At 42.7% G+C, this 22,762-nt stretch overlaps 1 protein-coding gene and 1 long non-coding RNA gene across 3 annotated transcripts in view; both read right to left on the reverse strand.

Moving 5' to 3' along the window:
• LOC126951656 (uncharacterized) overlaps positions 1–11,472 on the reverse strand; it is a 133,200-nt gene extending 121,728 nt beyond the window's left edge. The window contains exon 1 of the long non-coding RNA XR_007724581.1: positions 2,107–11,472. This is a non-coding gene — a long non-coding RNA (uncharacterized LOC126951656). The remainder of the gene's footprint in view (positions 1–2,106) is intronic.
• The window catches only part of DPP6 (dipeptidyl peptidase like 6), a 1,147,427-nt gene that overhangs the window by 1,009,333 nt on the left and 115,332 nt on the right, over positions 1–22,762 (reverse strand). Inside the window, exon 1 of one of the 2 annotated variants that reach the window (XM_050785807.1) lies at positions 12,286–13,065. The exons of the other annotated variant lie outside the window; for it this stretch is intronic. Within the exon in view, the coding sequence (XP_050641764.1) occupies positions 12,286–12,336 (51 nt within the window). The 5' untranslated portion in view covers positions 12,337–13,065. Of the gene's footprint in view, positions 1–12,285; positions 13,066–22,762 lie in introns of those variants that run through there. 2 annotated transcript variants of the gene reach the window in all.

Here is a 22,762-nt window from a genome sequence, read left to right on the forward strand (position 1 = left end):
ACAAAAAAACAAAAAAACAGAAAGATGGGAGAAAGTACTGAGCCACGATGGGATGGAAATTTTAAACACAAAAATGAAACCACTGGCACTTCACCACAGAGAGTTTGCAAATAGATACATTTAGAACTGAATTTTAATGCAGATCAGAATCGACCACCCTATGAGCTTCGGATTCAGTAGGTCTGAGTGGGCCCAAGATTTTGTTCTTCTAAAACTTCCAGCTGATGCTGATAATGCAGGTCTAGTGTTACATCACGCTGGGAACACTCTCTGAAATATATGAATATATTTTTCAGAGTAGAAATGACTCTGGTTTATCTTCAGAAATCAAACTGAGAATTAACATCAAGTTAATTATGTCACAGGTTTTGTTTTCATGGTTAGATAATAGCCTTCAACTCTTAATGAGAAAGATGCAAAGTTCAGCTTCCTAAGCATTAATACACACGTGAGTACACACGTGCACCTGCCTATGCACACACATTCACACTCACCTACACACTCACATGGAGTCAGTGGGTGCTGATAATTTCAGTGCCCTCGATTTTAATTAATGCTTGAGCACTTCGAGCACAACATGTTTCTCAGAAGCTAAGCAGCAGTGAGAGATCAAATTAAACTGTTGTGTTTTGCAAGCAGCTATTGGCAAGGTCCTTGGAGAAATTTAATGATATTCAAAGTCCACGACTAAGATAGATCAGTTTTTCAAGTAAGTCCACATACAAAAACAGCATTTACCACCATTCTGGCCAAGTTGACCAGAAGAAAACATATTGCAGGAAAAAAAATCAAACAAATGACAAAAGGTGGATGAGAGAAAAGATCCATTGCATTCCTCTGTCAGTTATCTCCTCAGCTCTCTTTAGTACCAATGAATGATTTCCTTCAGCCTGAGTTATGGCTGGATGTATGATTAGAGGTCATCAAACTGTCCTGGGAGCTGGGCTCAGCTTCCTTAAGTTTCCCAATGTAAAGACAAAGGTAGGCATTTCACAAACTCGGGTAAGAATATACATTTGGCTTAAGGTAATCAGAGAAGGAGAAGGAGGAGGAGGCAAAGGAGGAAGAGGAAGAGAAGGAAGAAGAGGAGGAGGATAAATAAGAGGAGAAAAAGGAGGGGAGAGAGAGAGAGGAGAGAGAGAGAGAGAGAGAGAGAGAGAGGAGAGAGAGAGAGAGAGAGAGAGAGAGAGAGAGCGCCAACTATTCAGAATGCAAGGAACTACTTATTAAAGTGAAAGATATCTGAATAAAAGTTGTATACAAACCAGCAAAGCGCAGAAAATATGCTCACACTTTTAGAGGTGACTATGCAAACTTAGATAGTGGTAAGTCAGGTGAGACCTGAGTTTCCATAGAAATTAGGCTGGTTTTCATCATGTGAGTGTTTCTCATAGCCCCTGTTTGCCAACTACACTGCTTATTGTGGAAGGCCTCTGACACTGCAACTGAAGAGGGCCATTTTTCTTCCTCCCATGTCCAGTGACTAACATTTCCCAAAGGTTCTACATGAATATCTTTCCGCCTGCTTCAACATTCGCATTCTCATTTTCTTGTTGATACATAATAATTATACATATTTATGAGGTACATGTGACATTTTGATGTATGTTTACTTAGGATATTCATCACCTCACTGACCATTTCTTTGCGTTTGGGAACATTTCAAATCTTCTCTTCTAATTATTATTATTATTTTTTTTACAGACAAAGTCTTACTCTGTCACCCAGGCTGGAGTGCTGTGGCACCATCACAGCTCACTTTAGCCTTGAACTCCTGGCCTCAAGCAATCCTTGCACCTAAGCCTCCCAAGTAGCTGGTACTACAGGCATATGCCACCAAGCCTGGCATATCTTCTTTTTAATGTTTTTTAGAGATGGGGTCTTATTGTGTTGCCCAGGCTGGTCTTAAACTCCTAGACTCCAGTAATTCTCCCATCTCGGCCTCCCAAAGTGCTGAGATTACAGGTGTGAGCCACTGCACCCAGATTCTTTTAGCTATTTTGAAATATATAATAAATTATTAGTAATTGCAGCCACCTTACTGTGCTATTGAACATAAGAATTTATTCCTTCTCTCTAACTGCACATTTGTACCCACTAACCAACCTCTTGATGGTTCAGTCTCTCCTCTGATGCTCTTGGCTTCACATCCTCCAGGTATCTGCCTTGGTATTATCTTTCTTTCATTGCTCCTTACCCACATAGTTTTTGGAGACAATCTACTTTTTTCGCTCCAGACTGCTGTTTTCTATCAGTTCACTAATGGCTCAAAGAAAGTAGCATTTATTGGTGAGGAGGTGGAGCAAGGGGAACACTTGTGCACTGTTGGTGGGAATTAAATTAGTTCAGCCACTGTGGAAAACAGTGTGAAGGTTCTCAAATCAACAACAATAAATAGGAAGAAATTTGTGGAAGCTAAGAAACAGAAAACAATGGCAATGATTGAATGAAAAATCAGGTGTCTTGTTGTTAAATTCACAGTTACTCTGATCAAACTTTCATATATAAGTTGAAAAAAATAGAGACATTTTCCCTGGAAAAGACACTATGAAGGGGCCACATGGCAACTGTTGGAACTTACTTGAAAGGTTGTCATGTGACGTAGGGATAAGACAATTTTTGTTAAAAGGCTTCAGGCTAAAACTGTAGGTGAAAGTTCAATGGAGGTATGTATCTTCCGAACATAAGAAGCACCATTTTAACAAATAGAACTTGTCAACAATGGTACGAGTTTCCAGTCCTTGGATGTGCTCCCGGAGAGGCTAGAAATCCTATGAGGATAGAGCAGAAGACATACTGTTCCACATGATCTCTTATTTTTCTCTCCCATCTTCCAGGCTCTATGTTTCTGTCCAGTTGCAATCGGAAAGAAGAGAATTTCTGAAAGAATACATTGCTGTGTGCAAAGAACCTGGGCTGGAAATGGATCAGCACCTGAGCTCCTCCTCAAAGAACCAGCCTCACTATATACTCTCTCAAAATCTTAGCTCTTTCAACCATAAAAAAGAACTAATATCGGTCTTTCCAACACAATGGGTTGTTCTAACATAATAACATAGCACAGACAAAATTATTTTGGTAGCTGTATAGGTTCTCTACAACTGTGAGTTATCAATATGATTAGGTTTGAAATGAAAGGATGGAGATCTTAAAAAATAGGTGCACAATTTACAGAGTCATGGGAAGAAAAATAGCAAAACAGAACCCTCTTGTAAAAAGTTTGCTCAAGAAATGATTTGGTCTGATAAATGCAATTTTCTGGAAAACTACCATTTAACAAGATAATCTTTGATTTTCTGTTATAAATAAGTATATTTATTTATGTATTACTTTTTCAAGAGACGGGGCCTTGCTTTGCCGCCCAGGTTGAAGTGCAGTGGCACAATCTTGGCCCACGGCAGCCTCAATCTCATGGGCTGAAATGACCCTCCTGCCTCAGCCTCCTAAGTAGCTAGGATGGCAGCCACATAACATAATATCAACTCCTGGATAATTATTTGTTAAAATTTTTTGTAGAGATGGGAGTCTCACTATGTTGCACAGGCTGGTATCAAATTCCTGCCCTCAAGTGATCCTCCCACTTCAGCCTCCAAAGCGCTGAGATTACAGGTATGAGCCACTGTGCCCAGCCTGTTAAAGATAAATTTTTAATGTGTTAATTCATTTTTGCCTTATCAAAGAAAACATAGTCCACAATCAAAATAATTTTTGTAAGAATGAAAAAAAATGGCCTTTAGGCTTGAAAATTATTAATTTTCACTTCCCAAAAATATAGAACAAGAAGGTATAGAATATTAAGCTGAATGTATAATGAAGTTAGAACATACCCTAGAAGTACCATTTTTTAGATTAATGTAATGAAATGTATGATACTGTTAGTCCAGCTCGCTCAAGTTCGTAGTTGAATTTCTGTTAGTGGAGGTTTTATTACAAGTTGTTTATATGGGACCAAAACCATAAAATGAGAGTTATTTAAAATAAAATTATGTGTGACTTAATAGGGGCATTAGTCCAGTAGGAGAGGGAAAATGAAAGAGAAGAAAATCCCACTTTTCAAATACCAATATCAGTGAAGAAAATGTAATCAGCCTTAGACTTCTCGTAGTGAGACCCGGTGCAGTCCCATCCCATCCAGCTGGTGCCTTGCCAAACAGGCCTTGTGGCCAGTCTGGCTAGCCAGCAATTCCCTTTTATTTTCACAGATGAGTAGCACCACACTGGAAACCAGAACATCCTTGGCACTCCTGTTTTATTACAGTGTGGTTATTTTTTTAATATCCACGAAAGCCAAGCAGTCAAAGTGATTGCACCCACAGGAGCTCTTATCCAACAGATCTTCAGCTATGCTGGACAATGGTGCCAGTATTTTACATCTGAGATGTATGAACATTGTGTGTGTGTGTGTGTGTATGTGCGCGCATGCACATGCGTGTATACGGTGTGCCACATACACACACATACAGTCTTCCTGGTTCATCAAGGCTACTGCATGAATGCTCTAGATTTTGTGGTTATTGGACTATACATTGATGCCATCTATCTGTTTTCCCCTTATACAGTGGCATGCTTGCTGAGACAAGACTGGTGAGCTGAGAGATGCCACATAAGTGAATGCAGAAGAAAATATGATGCCAACAAAATATTTGTTCTGGCATGGAAGGTGACTTCTAAAGCATGTCCTAAGATCAATATTGAGGAGCCAGTAAAGAGGCTACCCTTAACTGGGAGAGGGAGTTGAAGGCCACTGCAAATCCCAGAACTTCTCCTGCTGGTTGAGGGCAGCCTTCAACTTTCTTCTATCACCCTCCTTGTTTCTACTTGCCCCGCTGGGTTTGTAATAAATTTTGGGGGGAACCTCAGACACATAATAGAGTACCTTGCAGCCAAAAAGATTAATCTTTTCTGGGCATGAAGAAAAAGGAAAGGAGGACAATTGAATTTCTTTAAAGATTCTTGTTTTTCCCCAAATTCAGTCTATCACTGAGGTTAGAAAACTTAAATTAAAAACACAGCATGTTTCCTTAGCTTTTCCCTGGTGACTATTTACTTTTCTCTCTCATGCATATTTCACTTCATCTTTCTTCTTATTCTGTGTTCTCCGCTCATCTTTCCACATATTTGGCAGCCTCCACAACCCATGGAACCAGACTTGACTGTACATTTTCCAAGAAGCTTCCTTATAAATGTTATAATTATTTCCTTAGGCATTGATGGCAATATTTATTTTAAAAATTTGCCTCTGATCCACTGGTTCTGAATCTCGGCTGCACAACAGAAGCACTATTAAATGTATTCGTGCACAGACTGCATCTTGAAACAATGGAATCAGAATCCCCTGGGTGTCCCTAGTCCGGGGGTGGGTACTGGGGAAGAGGTGGGGGCAGGAGGAACCAGTGGCTCCGGGCAACGTTGAGAAACTCTACCCTTAACCAAACATTCCCAGCTCCCCAACACCCACAGATGACTGGGTTTTTCAAAACATCCCAGCTGATTTTACTGTTCAGCCATTGCCAAGAGCCACTGTCCAAGATGGGTTTTTGACAATTCTACTTCCTGAATGGAACCCTTTCTCCCATCATCACAGGAAGCCACAATGGTAAAGGGGGGATTCTGGTCGGTTCTGCCTGCCTGTTCTTAGCTTAGTATGTTCAAGGGACCTAGTAGATCTGGGGCGTGCTCTTGAGTTCTAAAATGTGGTCTTGCTATCAAATAACATTGCTCCCATAACCAAAAGAGGTCATGGAATTCTTCTGTGTTGCTGAATTTATTTTAGTTTAATAAACAGAAAATTAAAAAATGATCTGGACTAAATGTGTTTACCTCTGCAAAAGCTGATTGTACAAATTGGGTCATTCTTGTCATACCCAATAAAATCCTGTGGTCCTTGGATTTCAAGGGTCACAGGGCAGTCCCCAAGACGTTTAGTCTTTAGTCTTTACTCCATCTTCATTAAGCAACTCAACGTCTGAGTTGAGGGGCCAGGGAGAAAGCACTGGAGACACATAGCACCTGCTCCAAGAATTAAATTTCCCACAAGCCCAGCTGCTGAAACAGACTGCTGTAGCTCTAAGACCAGTTTTACCTAGTAGCTGCTGAAACAACCTGCAGTGACTCTAAGACTAGTTTTACCTACCACAGTCAACTCACCAATCAGAGCTTGCCAGCTTCCAAAACCTTCTCCGGGGCCAATGAGTTTTCTTTCAAAATAATAGCTAACATTTCCTTTCCTAATAAAACTCACAATCTTCTCTTTGTTCCTCAGACATACTGAAGACAACTGGACTGTGTATGCCTCAGATTGCAATTCTTGCTCCCAAGTAAAACATTTTAAGTTGAGAGATTCCTCTCTATATTTTATTTGACTTCTATGCCTCCTCACATAAAGAAGATTGATGCATTAGCTGTTTACACCCTCAACTGAGCATAAGTCTCCATTTGTAGCTGGAAGTGGAAAATACTCTATGCAGGGAATTCTCTCTCCTGTTACCTGATGTATTAGAACTTGAAGGAGTTCTTAAAATAAACGTTCAACTAAAACCATGAGCCTTTCTCACAAATGCACAGCCTATGCTAAGCAGTCCTAAGCAAGAAGCAAATATCCATTCATTTAACAAATTCATCCACTTGAATGCTTCCTGTGCAAAGCCCTTGTCCATGGGGATGTATGAATAATAGATGTTCATATTTCAATATGCACCACACCTCTTGATAATAGCACAGAGGGTTCAAAGTCCAAATGATGATCAAGTTAGCAGTATTGTGATTACTGACCAGGACAGGTTACAGAAAAGGAGATGATGGCTATGCAACAGGAAATAGTCAATTTAGTACATTTATATGTCCAAAAACTCAGACCCAGTGGATATATGAACTAAAGAACTAAACAGAGCTCTGTGAAAAAATAGGACAGCCCTCTTTACTACAGTTTTATTGAAGAAAGTTTATAAAACATCCTGTGCTGATCACCTCTGGCTTTGGGGTCTTCTTTCTGGAAATCTGCATTTTTTAATGGGCCATGAACATGTTTAAAGTGTTCCCAGTCCTATAAATCCCGCAAGGAGGATTATGAAATGGACCCATGCCTAGCCACTGTTTCCTGCAAAGATGGGATTAATCAATATTTCAAGAGAAGTCTAGTTATAAGGGTGATGATTTTATGAGGGGATGTTGAACAACTAGCAAGTGGAGAAATACCAACCTAACTATCACACCACTGGGACACATGGTGACAACTCTCAGAAAACTGTGACCTTAGAATTTTTGGAATCCATTTTGAGAGGGCAAATTCCTGCAAAATCTATGCTACAATGCTCCTGTTTAGAACCAGCACCAAGCATTTTGTTACCAAGTGACCAATCTGATGCCAATTACCCTCAGACAGAGGAAAAATAATGCATTGCTAAAGGCTACACTCCTAAAAATGCTGTTCCCAACAGGCTTCAATAATAGAAGCTTTGGCCGGGCAAGGCGGCTTACAGCACTTTGTGGGGCAGAGGCAGGCAGATCACCTGAGGTCAGGAGTTTGAGACCAGCCTAACCAACATGGCGAAACCCCATCTCCATTAAAAATACAAAAATTAGCTGGGTGTGATAGCACATGCCTGTAATCCTAGCTACTTGGGAGGCTGAGGTAAGAGAATTGCTTGAACCTGGGAGGCAGAGGCTGCAGTGAGCTGAAACTGTGCCACTGCATTCCAGCCTGGGAGACACAGCAAGACTCCATCTCAGAAGAAAAAATAATAATAATAGAAGCTTTGTGTCCCACACGAGCCCTCATGACTTGCCTAAAAACCTCAACGAGCTTCTGCTCACCTGTGCTAATTATAAGTAGAGCATAATCACTGCTTTATTTAACCAAATCAGCAAAATGCTCAAATGCCTGAAAGAGAACTCTTACTGTGGAAAGTTCACATTCAGATGTTTTATCCAACATAGAAAAGAGAAGATAATAGTTCTGAAAAGATCCTAGGCTCACCATACCATAGATCTATCAACCAGTGAGCAAAGGCCTAAACTCCAGCTTTCCCTATACAGGGAACTCAAGACTGCCGCTTTCATTCAAAACCAACAGCAATCAACAGTGGGATTCTCAGTATCAACATGGCTTTCAGACCTCAGATGCTTTGTGTCCTATGTCTGAACCTCCTCTGATACTGCTCTAGTCAACAAGGGCCTGCCCAGGCCTCACTTACCCACCACATACTGGTGGAGCCGCCAACGCACACACGAAGGAAGGGGGAGACGCCAAGGGTCACAGGACAGTCCCCAAGATGTTTAGTCTTTAATCTTCACCCATCTTCATTAAGCAACTCAATGTCGGAAGAAAGCTCATATGGACAGAGTAGGGGAATTCAGCACGAAGCAACACACTTATGATAACATTTCCCATTAACCTCAGAACCTATTGCAAGAGTATATACCTCCGCTAAACAAGTAGGATGTCAACCAAATAGCAATAAAGGAAGATTAGGTTGAAAAGAAAGTGCACATCAGCCTCCCTTGGAACTCTCAAATGTAGATTTTATGGAAACAATAACAGCTATTTTTTAAAAGAGAATTTTTGTTCTGAGCAAGTAAAAAATATTTCTTAGTATATCAAATTACAGATTGAATATGGCATGGTTAGTCTGTGAATTCTCACAATATTAGAAGTTTATGAAATAGACTCTTCTCAAGAATTAAAATAGAAGTTCTAAACTGGCCAGCCATGATGGTTCACATCTGTAATCCCAGCACTTTGGGAGGCCAAGGCAGGTGGATCACTTGAGGTCAGTGGTTCAAGACCAGACTGGCCAACATGATGAAACCCCATCTCCATTAAAAATACGAAAATTAGGCCAGGTGCAGTGGCTCAAGCCTGTAATCCCAGCACTTTGGGAGGCCAAGGCAGGTGGATCACCTGAGGTCAGAAGTTCAAGACCAGCCTGACCAACATAGAGAAACCCAGTCTCTACTAAAAATACAAAAATTAGCCAGACGGGGTGGCACACCTATAATCCCAGCTACTCGGGAGGCTGAGGCAGGAGAATTACTTGAACCCAGGAGGCAGAGGCTGCAGTAAGCTGAGATTGTCCCACCGCACTCTAGCCTGGGCGACAGAGCGAAACTTTGTCTCAGAGGGGGGAAAAAAAAAAGCCAGGCATGGTAGTACACACCTGTAGTCCCCAGCTACTCGGGAGGCTGAGGCAGAAGAATTGCTAGAACCCGGGAGGGGGAGGTTCCAGTGAGCTGAGATTGCGCTACTGCACTGCACTCCAGCCTGGGTGACAGAGTGATACTCTGTCTCAGAAAGAAAAAGAAAAAAAAGTTCTAAACTGATTCCACCTGTGGTATTTCTGTTACCCATTTACTAAAACAAAACAAGATCAGATAGTATGCCGGTGCATCTGCCTTCTCCTGATCCTCTAGCTGTACTCAGAAATAAATTCCTAAAGCAATGTGCGAGGAATAAAACATTTTTTAAAGATTTTATAAGAACATACTTTCAACTAAGCAACGTGGCATGTCAAAGACGAGCCGGGAGGCTATTGTCACCGTTCTTGTAGGACTCCTAGTGAAACAACAGGCTGCAGGTCCAGAACAATCACACAGTGTGGATATCAGCGAGCAGGGGCTGGATTATAAAATAATTTACAGGCATGGCTGGAACTGGATTTGACATTTCCATGACCATTTGGGCAGTGCCAAGTGTCTGTCTTTCTCTTTTTAAGATATCAAACCTCAAATGCGAGTCCAGACAGCTCAGAGATCTTTGAGTCCCCTGAAATGAGATCTGGTCTCTGTGTGTATGTGGATTCAGTGTTACTGCAAAGTATAAAACATTCTGCCACTTTTTGTAGCTATCAGATGTGTGGCAACTCAGCTGTCAGTAATAGGAGTAAATCATTCAGTCCTCATCTTGAATGTAAAATATCACCTGAATTTCAATCAAGTTGTGAGTGCAAAGAATTTGCCAGTCATCTAAACCAAGAGAGGCTGTGATTAGCAAGAGTCTTCCAAAGCAACTTGAGAGATTAGGGATGGGTAAGTCCTAAATGATCACTCAACTGAAGCCACAGGGATTTCCTTGGAACATGAAAATTCAAATAAGTTACACAGCAGCTGTGGAGCCATAATTATCAGCTTAAGAGTTGATAAGAACATTTAAAGTTTGAGTAAGTGTGCATCTCATTGTTTTCTTGGGCCAACAGATAACTGAAAATATGGGTTGCTGTAGAATTCTCCAGGTTCAGTTCACCTTGCTCCAATTACACTTGTTAACATTAGACACAGGGAAAGGGATGCAGTGAGTATCACACGGAATACCCTTATTCAGAACAGAAGTGAGAAATGTAACTAGCAATCATTTCATTCTTTATTTTCTGAAGTAAAATGCAGAGAGGGGTTAGGGGGAGGGCAAAGAACATAAGGTTTCTAATAAAGATGTAATATGAAGATTTAGCTCTTTCATGCCATGCTATGTAAGTTATGAGTAGAAACTTATTTGGCAGTAGATTGATGTAATGAGTCAATAATGTTGCCTTATCAGTATAATTAACCTCAATCCTTAACTTCAGCCTCAGCCCTAAATGTACAGATTTCCCTAGCACATGATGGCATCACATAAGTTAGGAATGATGGATGTGCGTGGGCATTTAATTAAAAAGCATTACTCCGTATACGTTTCTATCCTATTTATGCAAGAAATTATGCTGAACAACACAATGGCTAAAAAGAGTGGGAAAAATGAGGGAAACAGATGCATTTTCATAAACAAGCTATTAGGTCAGTCAGAGAACCCACCAACCGAGGACTGAGACCGGCCCCTAGATGGGGCCTTGTCATATCGGGAGTGGGGAGGGGTCCTGAAGAGTAAGCCCCTCTTTGCGGCTATTACTTTCCGGCGAGGTGTTGATTACTTTCCGGGGAGGTGTCTTGAACCGAGAGGCTCACACCTCCGTCTAGAGTCAAGTTCTGAACCCACGGCGCTCCTCTCTGCCAGGCAACAGGTGTCTGCCGTGGGTGTGGTTAAGTCAGCTGGGTATTTGTTCAATTAATGTAAAATTTTCACTTATTGCCTGTGTTAAAGCAGGATCTCAAAATGCACCACCACCTGGGTTCTCCCAAAGGTGCCTTCCCACCCCCCATCACTTGGACCCAACCCACTTTTGTAAACAACTCTGGACCTTGCCCCTGAAAGAATTTCTGCAATTCTTACGGAACCCTCAAAAGTAGCATCTGCAAATCTGCAGAACCTTCAAAAGTAGCAAGGCAATCCCCATCTCCTTGTTTGTCCCTCACCAAAAAAAAAAAAAAAAAGTGCCAGCCAGGAACTTAAAATAAGGGACCTTTGCAGGATTCTTCTCAAACCGTGACCTAATGGGTTAAAATAAACACGCGCAGTCACACAAACAATTTCAACAGAACAAGATGGCAACCCTCTGGTCCTCGCCAGAGACTCCAGCGCCCTGACCCCTCGGCCCCGTGCCCCGGGCTAACGTGACCCCGAGAGCAGGCGCGCCCAGGCCGCGCGGGTCAGCGGGGAGCGGCAAGGCGGGTGGGCTCGCTGGGGAGGCGGATCGCCGGGTCCTCCGGTTAGAAAGTTATCCTTGCAGAGCTGCCCCCTGGCCAGCAGCCCTGAGCCTTCCTCGGACCAGCCGCGTTTCCAGGCGCGCGGCCCTCCCGGGGGGCGAAGTGCCCCGACCTCCTCCCGCACAGTCAAGCTTTTGGGGGAGTCAGCGTCCCCAACCGGGGGAGCAGGGTCCCGCCTGGCGGCGGCGGCTGGAGCAGAGCGGAGCGGAGCGACCGGCGCCTGCCCCGAGAGAACCGAAGACTCCGCAAACCCAACAGGTCTCGAGCTCCGGGGACTCACAGCCCCGAGGCCGGCGCGGGCGCCAGGGCCCAGTGGCCCTTCCCTGGCCGAAGTGACCACCTCTCCCCGCGTTTCCCCAGAAGAGCCCTGGGGGTCTGCTTGGGGCTCGGACCGACCCGCGGCCAACGAGGGCTCCCCGCAGCCCCTTCCTCCCCTCCCACGCTCAATCTCGCGCCCAAAACACAAAGCCACATGCCCGAAGGAGAGGGGCCGCGGAGCCGCAAAGTTGCAATTTGCAAAGAAATGCCTGCTCCTCCGTATCCCGGCGCCGCTGGGTGGGCTCAGGTGGGAAGTGGCGGAAGCGCCGCCGCGCGCGGGCATGGGGTCGCTGTCCTTCCAGGGAGGTTCGGGACTCAGAAGGACAGTCCTCCCCCAGCATCGCTCCTCACGGCGGGTCCCCCGGACCCAGCGCGCAACCTGCCCGCGGCACTCACCATCACGTTCCCCTGCATCTTAGCGGTCTTGATCATGGCCTTTTCCTTCATTTTGCCCCAGTCCGAACCCGACTTCTGGTCCAGGGAAGAGAAACTTAATCCATTGTCCTGGTGAGGATTAAAGTAGATTGGACTGGCCGAAGACTGGACGGAAACGGGTTTTTGAAGAAAAAAAAAATCTTCCAGGTCTTCAGTTTTCTCACCTCCCGCTCACCCTACCCGTCTCTTTACCCAGCGGATCCCAATAGCAATCAACTCTTTTCGACCGCTACCAAGAAAGAAAGAAAGAAAAAAAGCCTGGATGGAGGGTGGGTGTTGCTTTAAACAAAAAGCCAGGAGCCAGGGAGGGAGGAAGAGGCTGAGAGCCCAGCTAGCTAGGGCGAGAGGCAGCTTCGACTGCGCGCGTGTCCACCGAGCTCAGCGCCAGCACACTGCGAGCAACAGCGCGGCGGCACGCACTGGGGGCGCACTCGGGGACGCCGGCGGCTCGGTCCCGGCTCCAGGGGCTCCTCCAGCAGGCATGCGGGGTGCAGCGGTCGCCGCTCTGGTCCCTAAGGGCGGAGACCCGGGCGGGCGGCGACGCCAGGGGCGGCGTGTGTGTGTGTGTCTGTGTGTGTCGGTGTGCGCGCGCGCGCGCGCCGGGTGTTCTGTCTGAACTGAGCTGGACTGGGAAGCCAGGAGCTGCATCAAGGTTAAGCGAGCCCAAACTGTTTGGGTAACGAGGGCAGCCCCTCCCCAGACACCCCTCCTCGGGTAGACGCCCACTCCGAGCTGGACTGGGTGCGCGCGCGGCGCACTCACGCTCTGCTTCCACAAACAAGCACTACGGTGATTGCCGCGGGTGGAGCCGCCGCCCGCAGCCGGGTGTTAACTATTGATCGGCTGCGCCCGCGAGAGAAGGGAGAGGCCGGGAAGGGCCAGACGCTGCTGTGCACGTCGCCGGCAAGTCTGGCGAGGGAGCGGAGGGGAAGTGGGGGTAGGCTGGGGATGGCAGCTTATAAATAATGTTGTAACAGGTTACTATGGGACACACGTCGCATCTCCATGGTTGCACTCCGGATTGGCCTCTGCATCCGCCGCCGCGGCAGTTCCAGGGCGCAGAGGACCTTGCCTTCAATGGCAGCGCCCGGCTCCCAGCGCGGGTGGCACGGCCGCTCTCCCCGCCGCACACCTGGCTTCCCGGGCTCCACTTCCCTCCGGGCGTCCGCCCCAGCCGCGTCCCTCGGCGGCTTTGTTTCTTTGGCTCCCTCTTGTCTGCCTGCAGGGATCTGACCCCAAAGACCTCCTACAGCCCAGCCTGGCGCTGAGGGCTGTCCCTAGCCCTGGAACCCCAGCATTGGCCAGGGCCAAGTACCAGCACCCATTTCCCTAACCTTCACCCCAAGAGGCGGGTTGACCAGTGACCGCGACCTGGGTTCCCTTCTCCACTTGCTACCCCTGGGCGCTGTTCCCATCAATCATTCATTCACAGCCGCGGTTTCCTCCCTGGACCACACATGGATGCGCGCTCTCAAGAGTGCGCGCAGAGGTTGGTCAAATACATATGCAGACCCACCCAGACCACTTCAAAAACCAGATTGAGAGCTGATAGACACATCAGGCTGTGTGTGTGTGTGTGTAAGCGCGTGCCAGAGCCCGAGGGGAGGGGCATGGCGGGAACGAGAGTCTGGGAGGGGTTTGGAAAGCTTTTCCATTATTTACATTCACAAAAAAACTCCGTTTGTAAAAAAGAATTAAGAGGTCACTTTCGAGCTCACAAAGAAGCAGATGATTCTAAGTAATTGCAACAGTAATTACATGTAAGTTACCCACAATGCCCACCTGCAAGCATGCATGATACATTATGTATTAATGTATGTATATTATATGCAAAAACATGTTAGCACATATGCACGAGCAGTTGGTTACAAGTGTAAACTAATGATTTGGGCTTGAGAGAGGTAAGTGGAAGAAATAGGTAAACCAAAGCAGAATGCTTGAAAAAGTCACTTTTAAAGTAATGTGGATCAGGCTTTGCTAGAAAGTGGTAGGTGCACTTCAGGTTCTAGAAGCACTCTTCTCTGTTGGGATTTGTCTTACTGTGTTCTAGCTGCGACCACAAAATACAGTCAAATGGGTGGGTTATAAACAACAGGAATTTATTTCTCACAGTTGGAAGGTTGGAAGTCCAAGACCAAGGTGCCAGCAGACGCTTTGTGTGGTGAGAATCTGATTTCTGGTTCACAGATGGCGCCTTCTCACTGGGCATCACATGGTGTGAGGAAAGGCACCTCCTTGGGGTTCCTTTTATCAGCATGATGGCTCCTCCCTCATCACCTCATCACCTCCCAAAGTCCTCACCCCCTAACACCATCACCCTGAGGTTAGGTTTCACATATGAATTCTGGAAAAGGGAGAGACAAAAATTCAGACAACAGCAGGCTGCTCAATCACAACCTTTCTCTAGAAGGGAATGCTTAGAGTACAGGTCACTTACACTGTTGAATGTCAGGATAAACCCAGTTGTGTGTGGACAGAAAATATCAGCAATCTAAATCTGATTGTAAGCAGGATTAAAACGGTTCTTTTTCTTCTTCCTTTGAAGCAGCATTCGTTCATCTAGAATTTTCCTCCCTGTCTTGCCCACCAAGCATGGGACTCCAAACTGCTCCCCACAACCTGCCTTTTCCCATTCCATCACCGTGTGATGGAGGAGAGAGGAAAAATCAAGAAGACAAACATATATATATTTGTTTTGAGACGGAGTCTCGCTCTGTTGCCAGGCTGGAGTGCAGTGGTGAGACCTCCACCTCCCGGGTTCAAGTGATTCTCCTGCCTCAGCCTCCTGAGTAGCTGGGACTACAGGCGCCCGCCACCACGCCGGGCTAATTTTTGTATTTTTAGTAGAGATGGGGTTTCACCATATTGGTCAGGCTGGTCTCAAACTCCTGACCTCAGGTGACCCGCCCACCTCGGCCTCCCCAAAGTGCTGGAATTACAGCCGTGAGCCACCACACCCAGCTGACAAACATATTTTTTAACCTTCTATTTTTTATAGTTTCCTTCAAATTATCCCTGGAAATGGGAAGTGGAATCATATGGATTAAACCTTTATGTTAAGAAACAAATAACCCTGTTAGACACATTTTCTCCTAACACTTAACCAACAGCTTTCAGTCATGCCACTTGTCAGAGGTGCCGTGTTCTGCTCCTCCTGCCCAGCTTCTGACCCAGAGCCCTGCAGAAAGGATAAGGCTGAAAAGCAGGCATAGGAGGAAACACTGCACAGAATGAAACAGCAAAGCAATCCTGAATATTCCAGTAATGCCTGTTCATTCTTTGTAGTTTGTCTGCCTCGAGCCACTGCCATATGGAATACTGGAGAGGAAAAGAATGAGGATAAGAGGTCTCTGTAAGAAAGGCGGGGCCAGGCGCGGTGGCTCACGCCTGTAATCCCAGCCCTTTGGGAGGCCGAGGCGGGTGGATCACCTGATGTCAGGAGTTCAAGACCAGCCTGGCCAACATGGTGAAATCCTGTCTCTACTAAAAATACAAAAATTAGCTGGGCTTGATGGTGGACACCTGTAATCCAAGCTACTTGGGAGGCTGAGGCAGAAGAATCGCTTGAACCCAGGAGACAGAAGTTGCGGTGAGCTGAGTTCGTGCTATTGTACTCCAGCCTGGACAACAAGAATGAAACTCTATCTCAAAAAAAAAAAAAAAAAAAAAAAGAAAGAAAGAAAAAGAAGGAAAGCAAGTGTAAGGAAAAAGTGCTTAACATTGGATAGTTCTCAATTTCTGTATTAATCTTGGGTATTAAAATTTCTGAGAAAATTCAACTAGGAACCATTTGAAGACAGCATCACCATCAGAAGCTCATTTCCTATCCCATCCTCAAAATGACTTTTTCTTGTGCTATTGCATTCACAAACAGGGATGCAAAAGTGGTCCTATATCTATCAACAGTTTTGGCTCTTCTCCATCTAGGTTTTGTAGCTGTATTTCCTGTTTTTGTTGGTTTGTTTGTTTTTTTCACCCAAATCACAGGAGTAGCATGTTTACTTTATGATTCTCACCGCACTGTTTCTGCTAGGTTTGGGAACATAGAATCTGCCCCGTTTCATAGCACCTAAGCCCCATAGAATCTGCCGTGTTTCACAGCACCTAAATCCCATAGAATCTGCCGTGTTTCACAGCACCTAAATCCCATAGAATCTGTGATGTTTCACAGCACCTAAATCTCATAGAATCTGCCATGTTTTTCAGCACCCAAGCCCCATAGAATCTGCCGTGTTTGGGAGCACCTAAGTCCCATAGGATCTGCCATGTTTCACAGCACCTATCCCATTTACCTTTGCCTAGTGTTAACTCCTGGCATCTGTTTAATTCCGGCAGGCTCTGTCCACACCTACCACAATGCGGCCATTGCTGGTGTCGATCCTGTTGCTCCATCCTCGATTTATGTACTGTTGGCATTAGCAACTGCTTTGATTAAAGTGGCTTTAGGTTGAGACTTTTGGCAAAATGTTCAGTTTCACCTTTGACATCAGGAAATGTTTACAACACAGGAACAGATTCCTCATGTCACTTTATCAGCGTTCTTTTCGTGTTACTTATTACTAGAAGTTTAACTGCATTAATACCTTTACCTAGAAGAACTTCAACATAAGGAAACTCAACGTGTAAAATTCCCAATTTGTAAAAGTGACAGTCAAGGTGACATAAGAAAAGAGAGTAAAACTATTCTTTTACACAGATTAGTTCATTACTGATGTTCTTTAAAATGTGAGCTGTCCTATTTCACTGAAGGCATTATTCATTTCATACAATTTAATTTACCCATAAATGTTCAGGAAGATATCTACTAGAAAAAGTATGAGATGTGTCAGCATTTCTCTTACAAAATACACAGGTATGATAATAATGGTTTGGAGAAAGCATATAACCAGTGTTTTTACCTTCTCTCAATTATCCATTCAGAAATTCAACAAATTAACTTAAAATATGTTGAGAGACTAATGATATGCCAAGCTTGATGACATGTGATAGATTTTATTATAGAAAACAGTCCCTGTCCTTGAGGATTTCACAGTGTCTGGTGGGTGACGCCCAAAATAACAATATGGACAACAAAAATAACTGTACAAATATGATACAGTAATACAGATGGCAGGGCTCCTTGGGTCTTTAGGCAAATAGGAAAGAAAGCTAATGCAAGTGATGACAGCTGAAATGCATCTCATAGGAGCAATGCAAATTTAGCCATTAGGACCTGGAGCCAGGGAAAATGAATGCCTAGAGAGGGATGGCCTGAGTAGTTCAGTACACTACCACCTGGAAGCAGAGCTGGGTGATGGAAATGAGGGTAAGGACATGTGGAGACCAGCAGTGAGAGCCATGTGAGCTGTGTCCTACAAAAACGGGAATGTTGCAGCCAAGGCCCCCAGGTGGACATTGATGTAGTGTGATCCATACTTTAAAATCAAATCCACCCTCCAAAGCAAGGAGACAGGAGGACAGGCTAGGAAGCTCCTGAACTAATTTTGGGTTGGAATGACAAGGATATCATTTGGGTAGGTAGTAAGGATTAGAGAAGAGCCATTTATAGATCATCCATGCAAAACTATTAAGTCCAGTGTCAACCCTGCTCAGAGACGACCCGTTTCCTCACTGACCCTTTGCAACCAAGAGATGGAAACAGAATTTAATCTCACCTCCGTGCTAATGTTATATTACAAGGGCTATGTTGGCCATTAAATCAATCATAGCTAGAATTGCACATCTAACAACTTATCACACATATTTACTTATTGGCATGGCTGCCTCTGCATCCCAACTTGAAGGCATATGCCTGCACGTTCGTCTTTGGGTCCTGCTACTTTCACACTGTGACTGATGAGTAGTAGGTTGTTTAATTCATGTTTCTTGAACAAATGAAGCAATGAATGAGAGGATATTTATGCTGCTGCCCCTTCCACTATACTTTCAACCAAGAATTGACATATTAAATTTAAAAATAAATATCTTCTTTAAACCCAGGCACATTGGCCTATTAATGAAGCATGTATCCAAGAAATTCCAAGTGTATACACAAACAAACCTCCAAAATTAATTAAAAGACTGTTATCTTTGGCAATGTTTCACTTTCCCAGAGTAGACTAAGAGTCAAAGAAATGATTTCGGTTCATGTCTATCTCGTACTTGCTCAATTTAACAGGAACCTCTCAGGAATGAGATAATTCAGACTAAATTCATTACAACATACTGGTCTCCTATTTCAGGTAATAGACTGTATTTCAGGTTCATCTCAGGTATGAACCAAAATACACAGGGATCTAGCTCAGTGTCTCTTTTCTCCCTGCATACTTGTCTCTGAGCATTAACAAGTGTGTTCGGCTACAGACTCAATTTACAAGAGGAGGAACAGAGGATGGAATCCGAATGTCATATCCACAGCCGTGTCCCATGTCACATATTGGTGTAGGCCAATACCACAACTATTTTAACTCTTCAGTTTCCTACTCTAACAGACTGATTAAGGCCTCTTGACTCAAGTAGTATTTTGTTGGTATTCAATACTATCTTAAGGAAGTGTAAGAAGTATGAAACAATTGTTGGGCTCTTTTATACATGAGAATATCTTTGTATAGAAATGTTGTAACTAAGCAAAGTATTGGAAAATATAAGCAGTTAAGTGTATGTGATTCCTAGTATCTTTGAGCAATGGGAATTACATATCTATTTTACAGAATCAGTGGAGCACATTATATATTTTAGAGTTCTTTTTTTTTTTAAGCACAAAATCTATATGTATATTTATTTGTATATGTAATACACATACACATATATGTATATGTATACAGATCCAAGACACGTAAGCAAAGAGTCTACAAGAACTCTAAAATATCTATAAATATTTTAGAGTTCTTGTAGACTCTTTTATAGAAGAGCAATGGTCAAACACTTATAAACTGAAAGCGATAGATATACAAAACACATTTAAACAAAGGGAGGGCTTTTATGAGTTTTTAAAAGTTTGCTTATGATAAAACTTATATGTAACAAATGCTCATATCACAGATGGCATAAAATTATAATATTTGAACATCAGCAGTTCAAGAAAAGCAGTTTTGTGACACATTCATAAATGAACCTTGTTAATTTTCCTATAAGGTAGCACAATTGTTGATAAACGAGTCAAAAATCTGTGTATATTTATTTCAAAAGAGGGAAAAATTTAGAAGGCCATAGCTTTTTAAAATTTAATTATGTGTTTACCAACATAGCAGGGACTTTTGGACCCATCCCTATAAAATATGTATAAAACTCTTCCTCCAATGAGGTTATAAATAAAACTATATTGACTAGGAAATTCCTATTAAAACAACCCATGAAATAGTATTATTAAACTAGAATACAAAAAGGACTTCACTATTAAATATGGGAATTAATTGTTTACAACGAGCTATAGAAAAGAGAAACGTGGTTAAATGACTTTTTAAGAGGTGTTTTGGACCGGGTGCAGTGGCTCATGCCTGTAATCCCAGCATCTTGAGGCCAAGGCGGGTGGTTCACCTGAGGTCAGGAGTTCAAGACCAGCCTGACCAATGTGGTGAAACCCCATCTCTACTAAAAATACAAAAATTAGCTGGCTGTGGTGGCGTGCGCCTGTAGTCCCAGCTACTCAGGAGGCTGAGACAGGAGAATTGCTTGAACCCAGGAGGCAGAGGTTGCAGTGAGCCAAGATGGCACCATTGCACTCCAGCCTGGGAGGCACAGCGAGACTCCATCTCAAAATAAATACATAAACAAACAAATAAATAAATAAAAGGTATTTTGGAGTTAGAAAAGCTTGGTATTTTAAGCATATTTTAAGCATAGCTCCTTCTCCCTATACCCCCAACATCCACACAATTATACGTTCCTGCAGCTTCCCTATCACCAACACTCAGACCCAGGTAACTCAGACCCACTTCTCTCTGCTGGACAATTGCTGTGAGTTCTTTCTTCATCCACTCACATCTACTTTTTTTCCCTTCTCCAGTGCATTCATCTGGAAATATCTGAAGTACACATCTCATCACATCACCACCCTCTCCACAGCTAAACCCCTTCTCGGGCGTTCATTACTGTTAGGGAAGCATCCAAGTTTCAGGACCTTGGAGAGGTGCCGCCATTACTTATTTTTCGAGCTTCTTTTTTTTCTTTTTCCGTTGTCTTTTCTTTCTCCCTTCCGCCTTCCTTTTTTCCCATCTCCCCTCCTCCTCTCTTTATCTTTATTTCTTCACCTCTGTACTCCATTCAAATGGCTTTATTCAATCTTTGTACACACTTAATTCCTGCACAGAGATTTTTTCATGCTATTTTCTTTACCTTAAATACTCTCCCCTTTCTTCTGTCTTTTAATATAAAAATAAATCAAAACATCTTGTTGAAGTACCACATTTAGAGAGAAGTGCCTAAGTCATAAGTCTACAACTTAATAACTTATGTCAAAGTGCATACATCCATGTAATCACAACCAGATGGAGACAGGAGATAAGTGGTGTCTCAAAAGATTTCTTGGTCCATTCTTCTGGTTACAATCCCATTTCTTCCCTGAGAAAATCATTATCCTGACTTCTAACACTAGTTAGCTAGGGAGCATTTTGAACTCCATATAAATGAAATCAATGTAAATGGTTTCTTTCACTCAGGCTCCCTTGGGAGACTCGGAGACGTTGTATGTAGCTGTAGTCAGCTTCCATCACTGCATGGCACTCCATGGTATGAACATTTCATAATGAATCCATGCTATTGTTGAGTCCATTTGGATTTTTTTGCTTGGTTAGGCACTAACATAAATAGTGATGTTATGACCATTCTTATTATAGTCTTGATTTACACATGTAAGAATTTCTGAAGGCTATATATCTATAAATTTGATAGATTTATTAGGTGTATGTTTAGCCTTAGCCAATTTATTAGAATGTGGATATTCAGCCTTGTGTAGCCTTACTGATAAACAGAGGCTACACAAAATTACTCCCAAACAAGTAGGATGTGAGTGACCTGTTGCTTCACATTCTTCTTCACATTTGATATTGTCGGGTTATATTTTGTTTTATTTCACTTTTGAGTAACATTTCTGATGAGAGTACACGGGTATCTAGCATTGCCTTAAAAACTAATGACAGTGAAAAGGAAAGCTTTTATATGTTTCTTAATAATTTGGATATTTTCTTTTGTGAAGTGCCTGTTAATGTTTTTGCCCATTTGTCATTTGTAGTGTCCAGGATTTGTGATATCTTTATTGATTTGTCAAACCTTCTAATATATCCAGGATATGAGTTCTTTGTCAGTTAATAAGCATTGCAAATACTACTTCTTTTTGGCTTCCATTAAAATGATGTTCTTTTTCATTTGGAATAGGGTAATACTTGATTTTTTAAAAATTCAATCTTCCCTGGTGTTTACCTATTTAATTATTTGGTTGAAAAACAACTTTTAGCTTTTTGAGTTGTGTCATGCACTTTTTATCTATTTAATTAATAAGATCGGTCATATGTACTATTTTTTCCTATTTTCTTTATGTAATCATGCATGACATAACAACATTTCGGTCAGCATATGACAGACCATATATACCACAGTAGTCCCAGAAGATTATAATGAAGCTGAAAAATTCCTATTCCTAGTTACATCATCATTGTCCTAACACCATAGCACAATGCAGTTCTCATGAGTTTTTGGTGATACTGGTATGAACAAACCTATTGCACTGCCACTTGTTTAAAAGTATAGCAATACAACTATGTATGGTACATAATTTTTGATAATAATAAACACAAAATTGTGTTTGTGTCTTAATTTTTAACAAAAAGTTTAAAAAGTAAAAAATGAAAGAAAATTTGAAGATAGATAAAAGCATATAGAATAAGAATATAAAGGAAATATCTGTACAATTGTACTATTTATGTCTTAAGCTGTGATTACAAAAGAATCAAATAATTTTTTAAAAAATAAAAATGTTACAAAGTAAAAAAGTTAAAGTAGGCTAACATTAACTTATTATTGAAGAAAGAAAAGTATTTTTCTTTTTACAAATTTAGTATAGCCTAAGTGCAAAGTGTTGGTAAAGTCTACCGTAGTGTACAGTAATGGCCTAGGCTTTCACATTCACTCACCATTCACTCCCAGACTCACTCAGAGCAACTCCCAGTTTTAGAATCTCCATTTATGGTAAGTTCCCTACATAGATGTAACATTTTTTATTTTTTATGCCATAATTTTACTGTACCTTTTCTATGTTTAGATCTAAACATTCAGTCCAGCAACATGCTGTACAGGTTGGTAGTATAGGAACTATGCCATACAGGCTAAGCGTGTAGGAAGCTGTACCCTCTAGGTTCATGTAAGTACACTCCTTGATGTTTATACAATGACTAACATCACTGAATGTTGGGTTCATAAAGTATCCTGTCATTAAGCAATGTATGACTGTGTGTTATTTGCTGTT

Source organism: Macaca thibetana, chromosome 3 (assembly GCF_024542745.1).
Source record: "Macaca thibetana thibetana isolate TM-01 chromosome 3, ASM2454274v1, whole genome shotgun sequence".
Classification (NCBI taxonomy): domain Eukaryota; kingdom Metazoa; phylum Chordata; class Mammalia; order Primates; family Cercopithecidae; genus Macaca; species Macaca thibetana.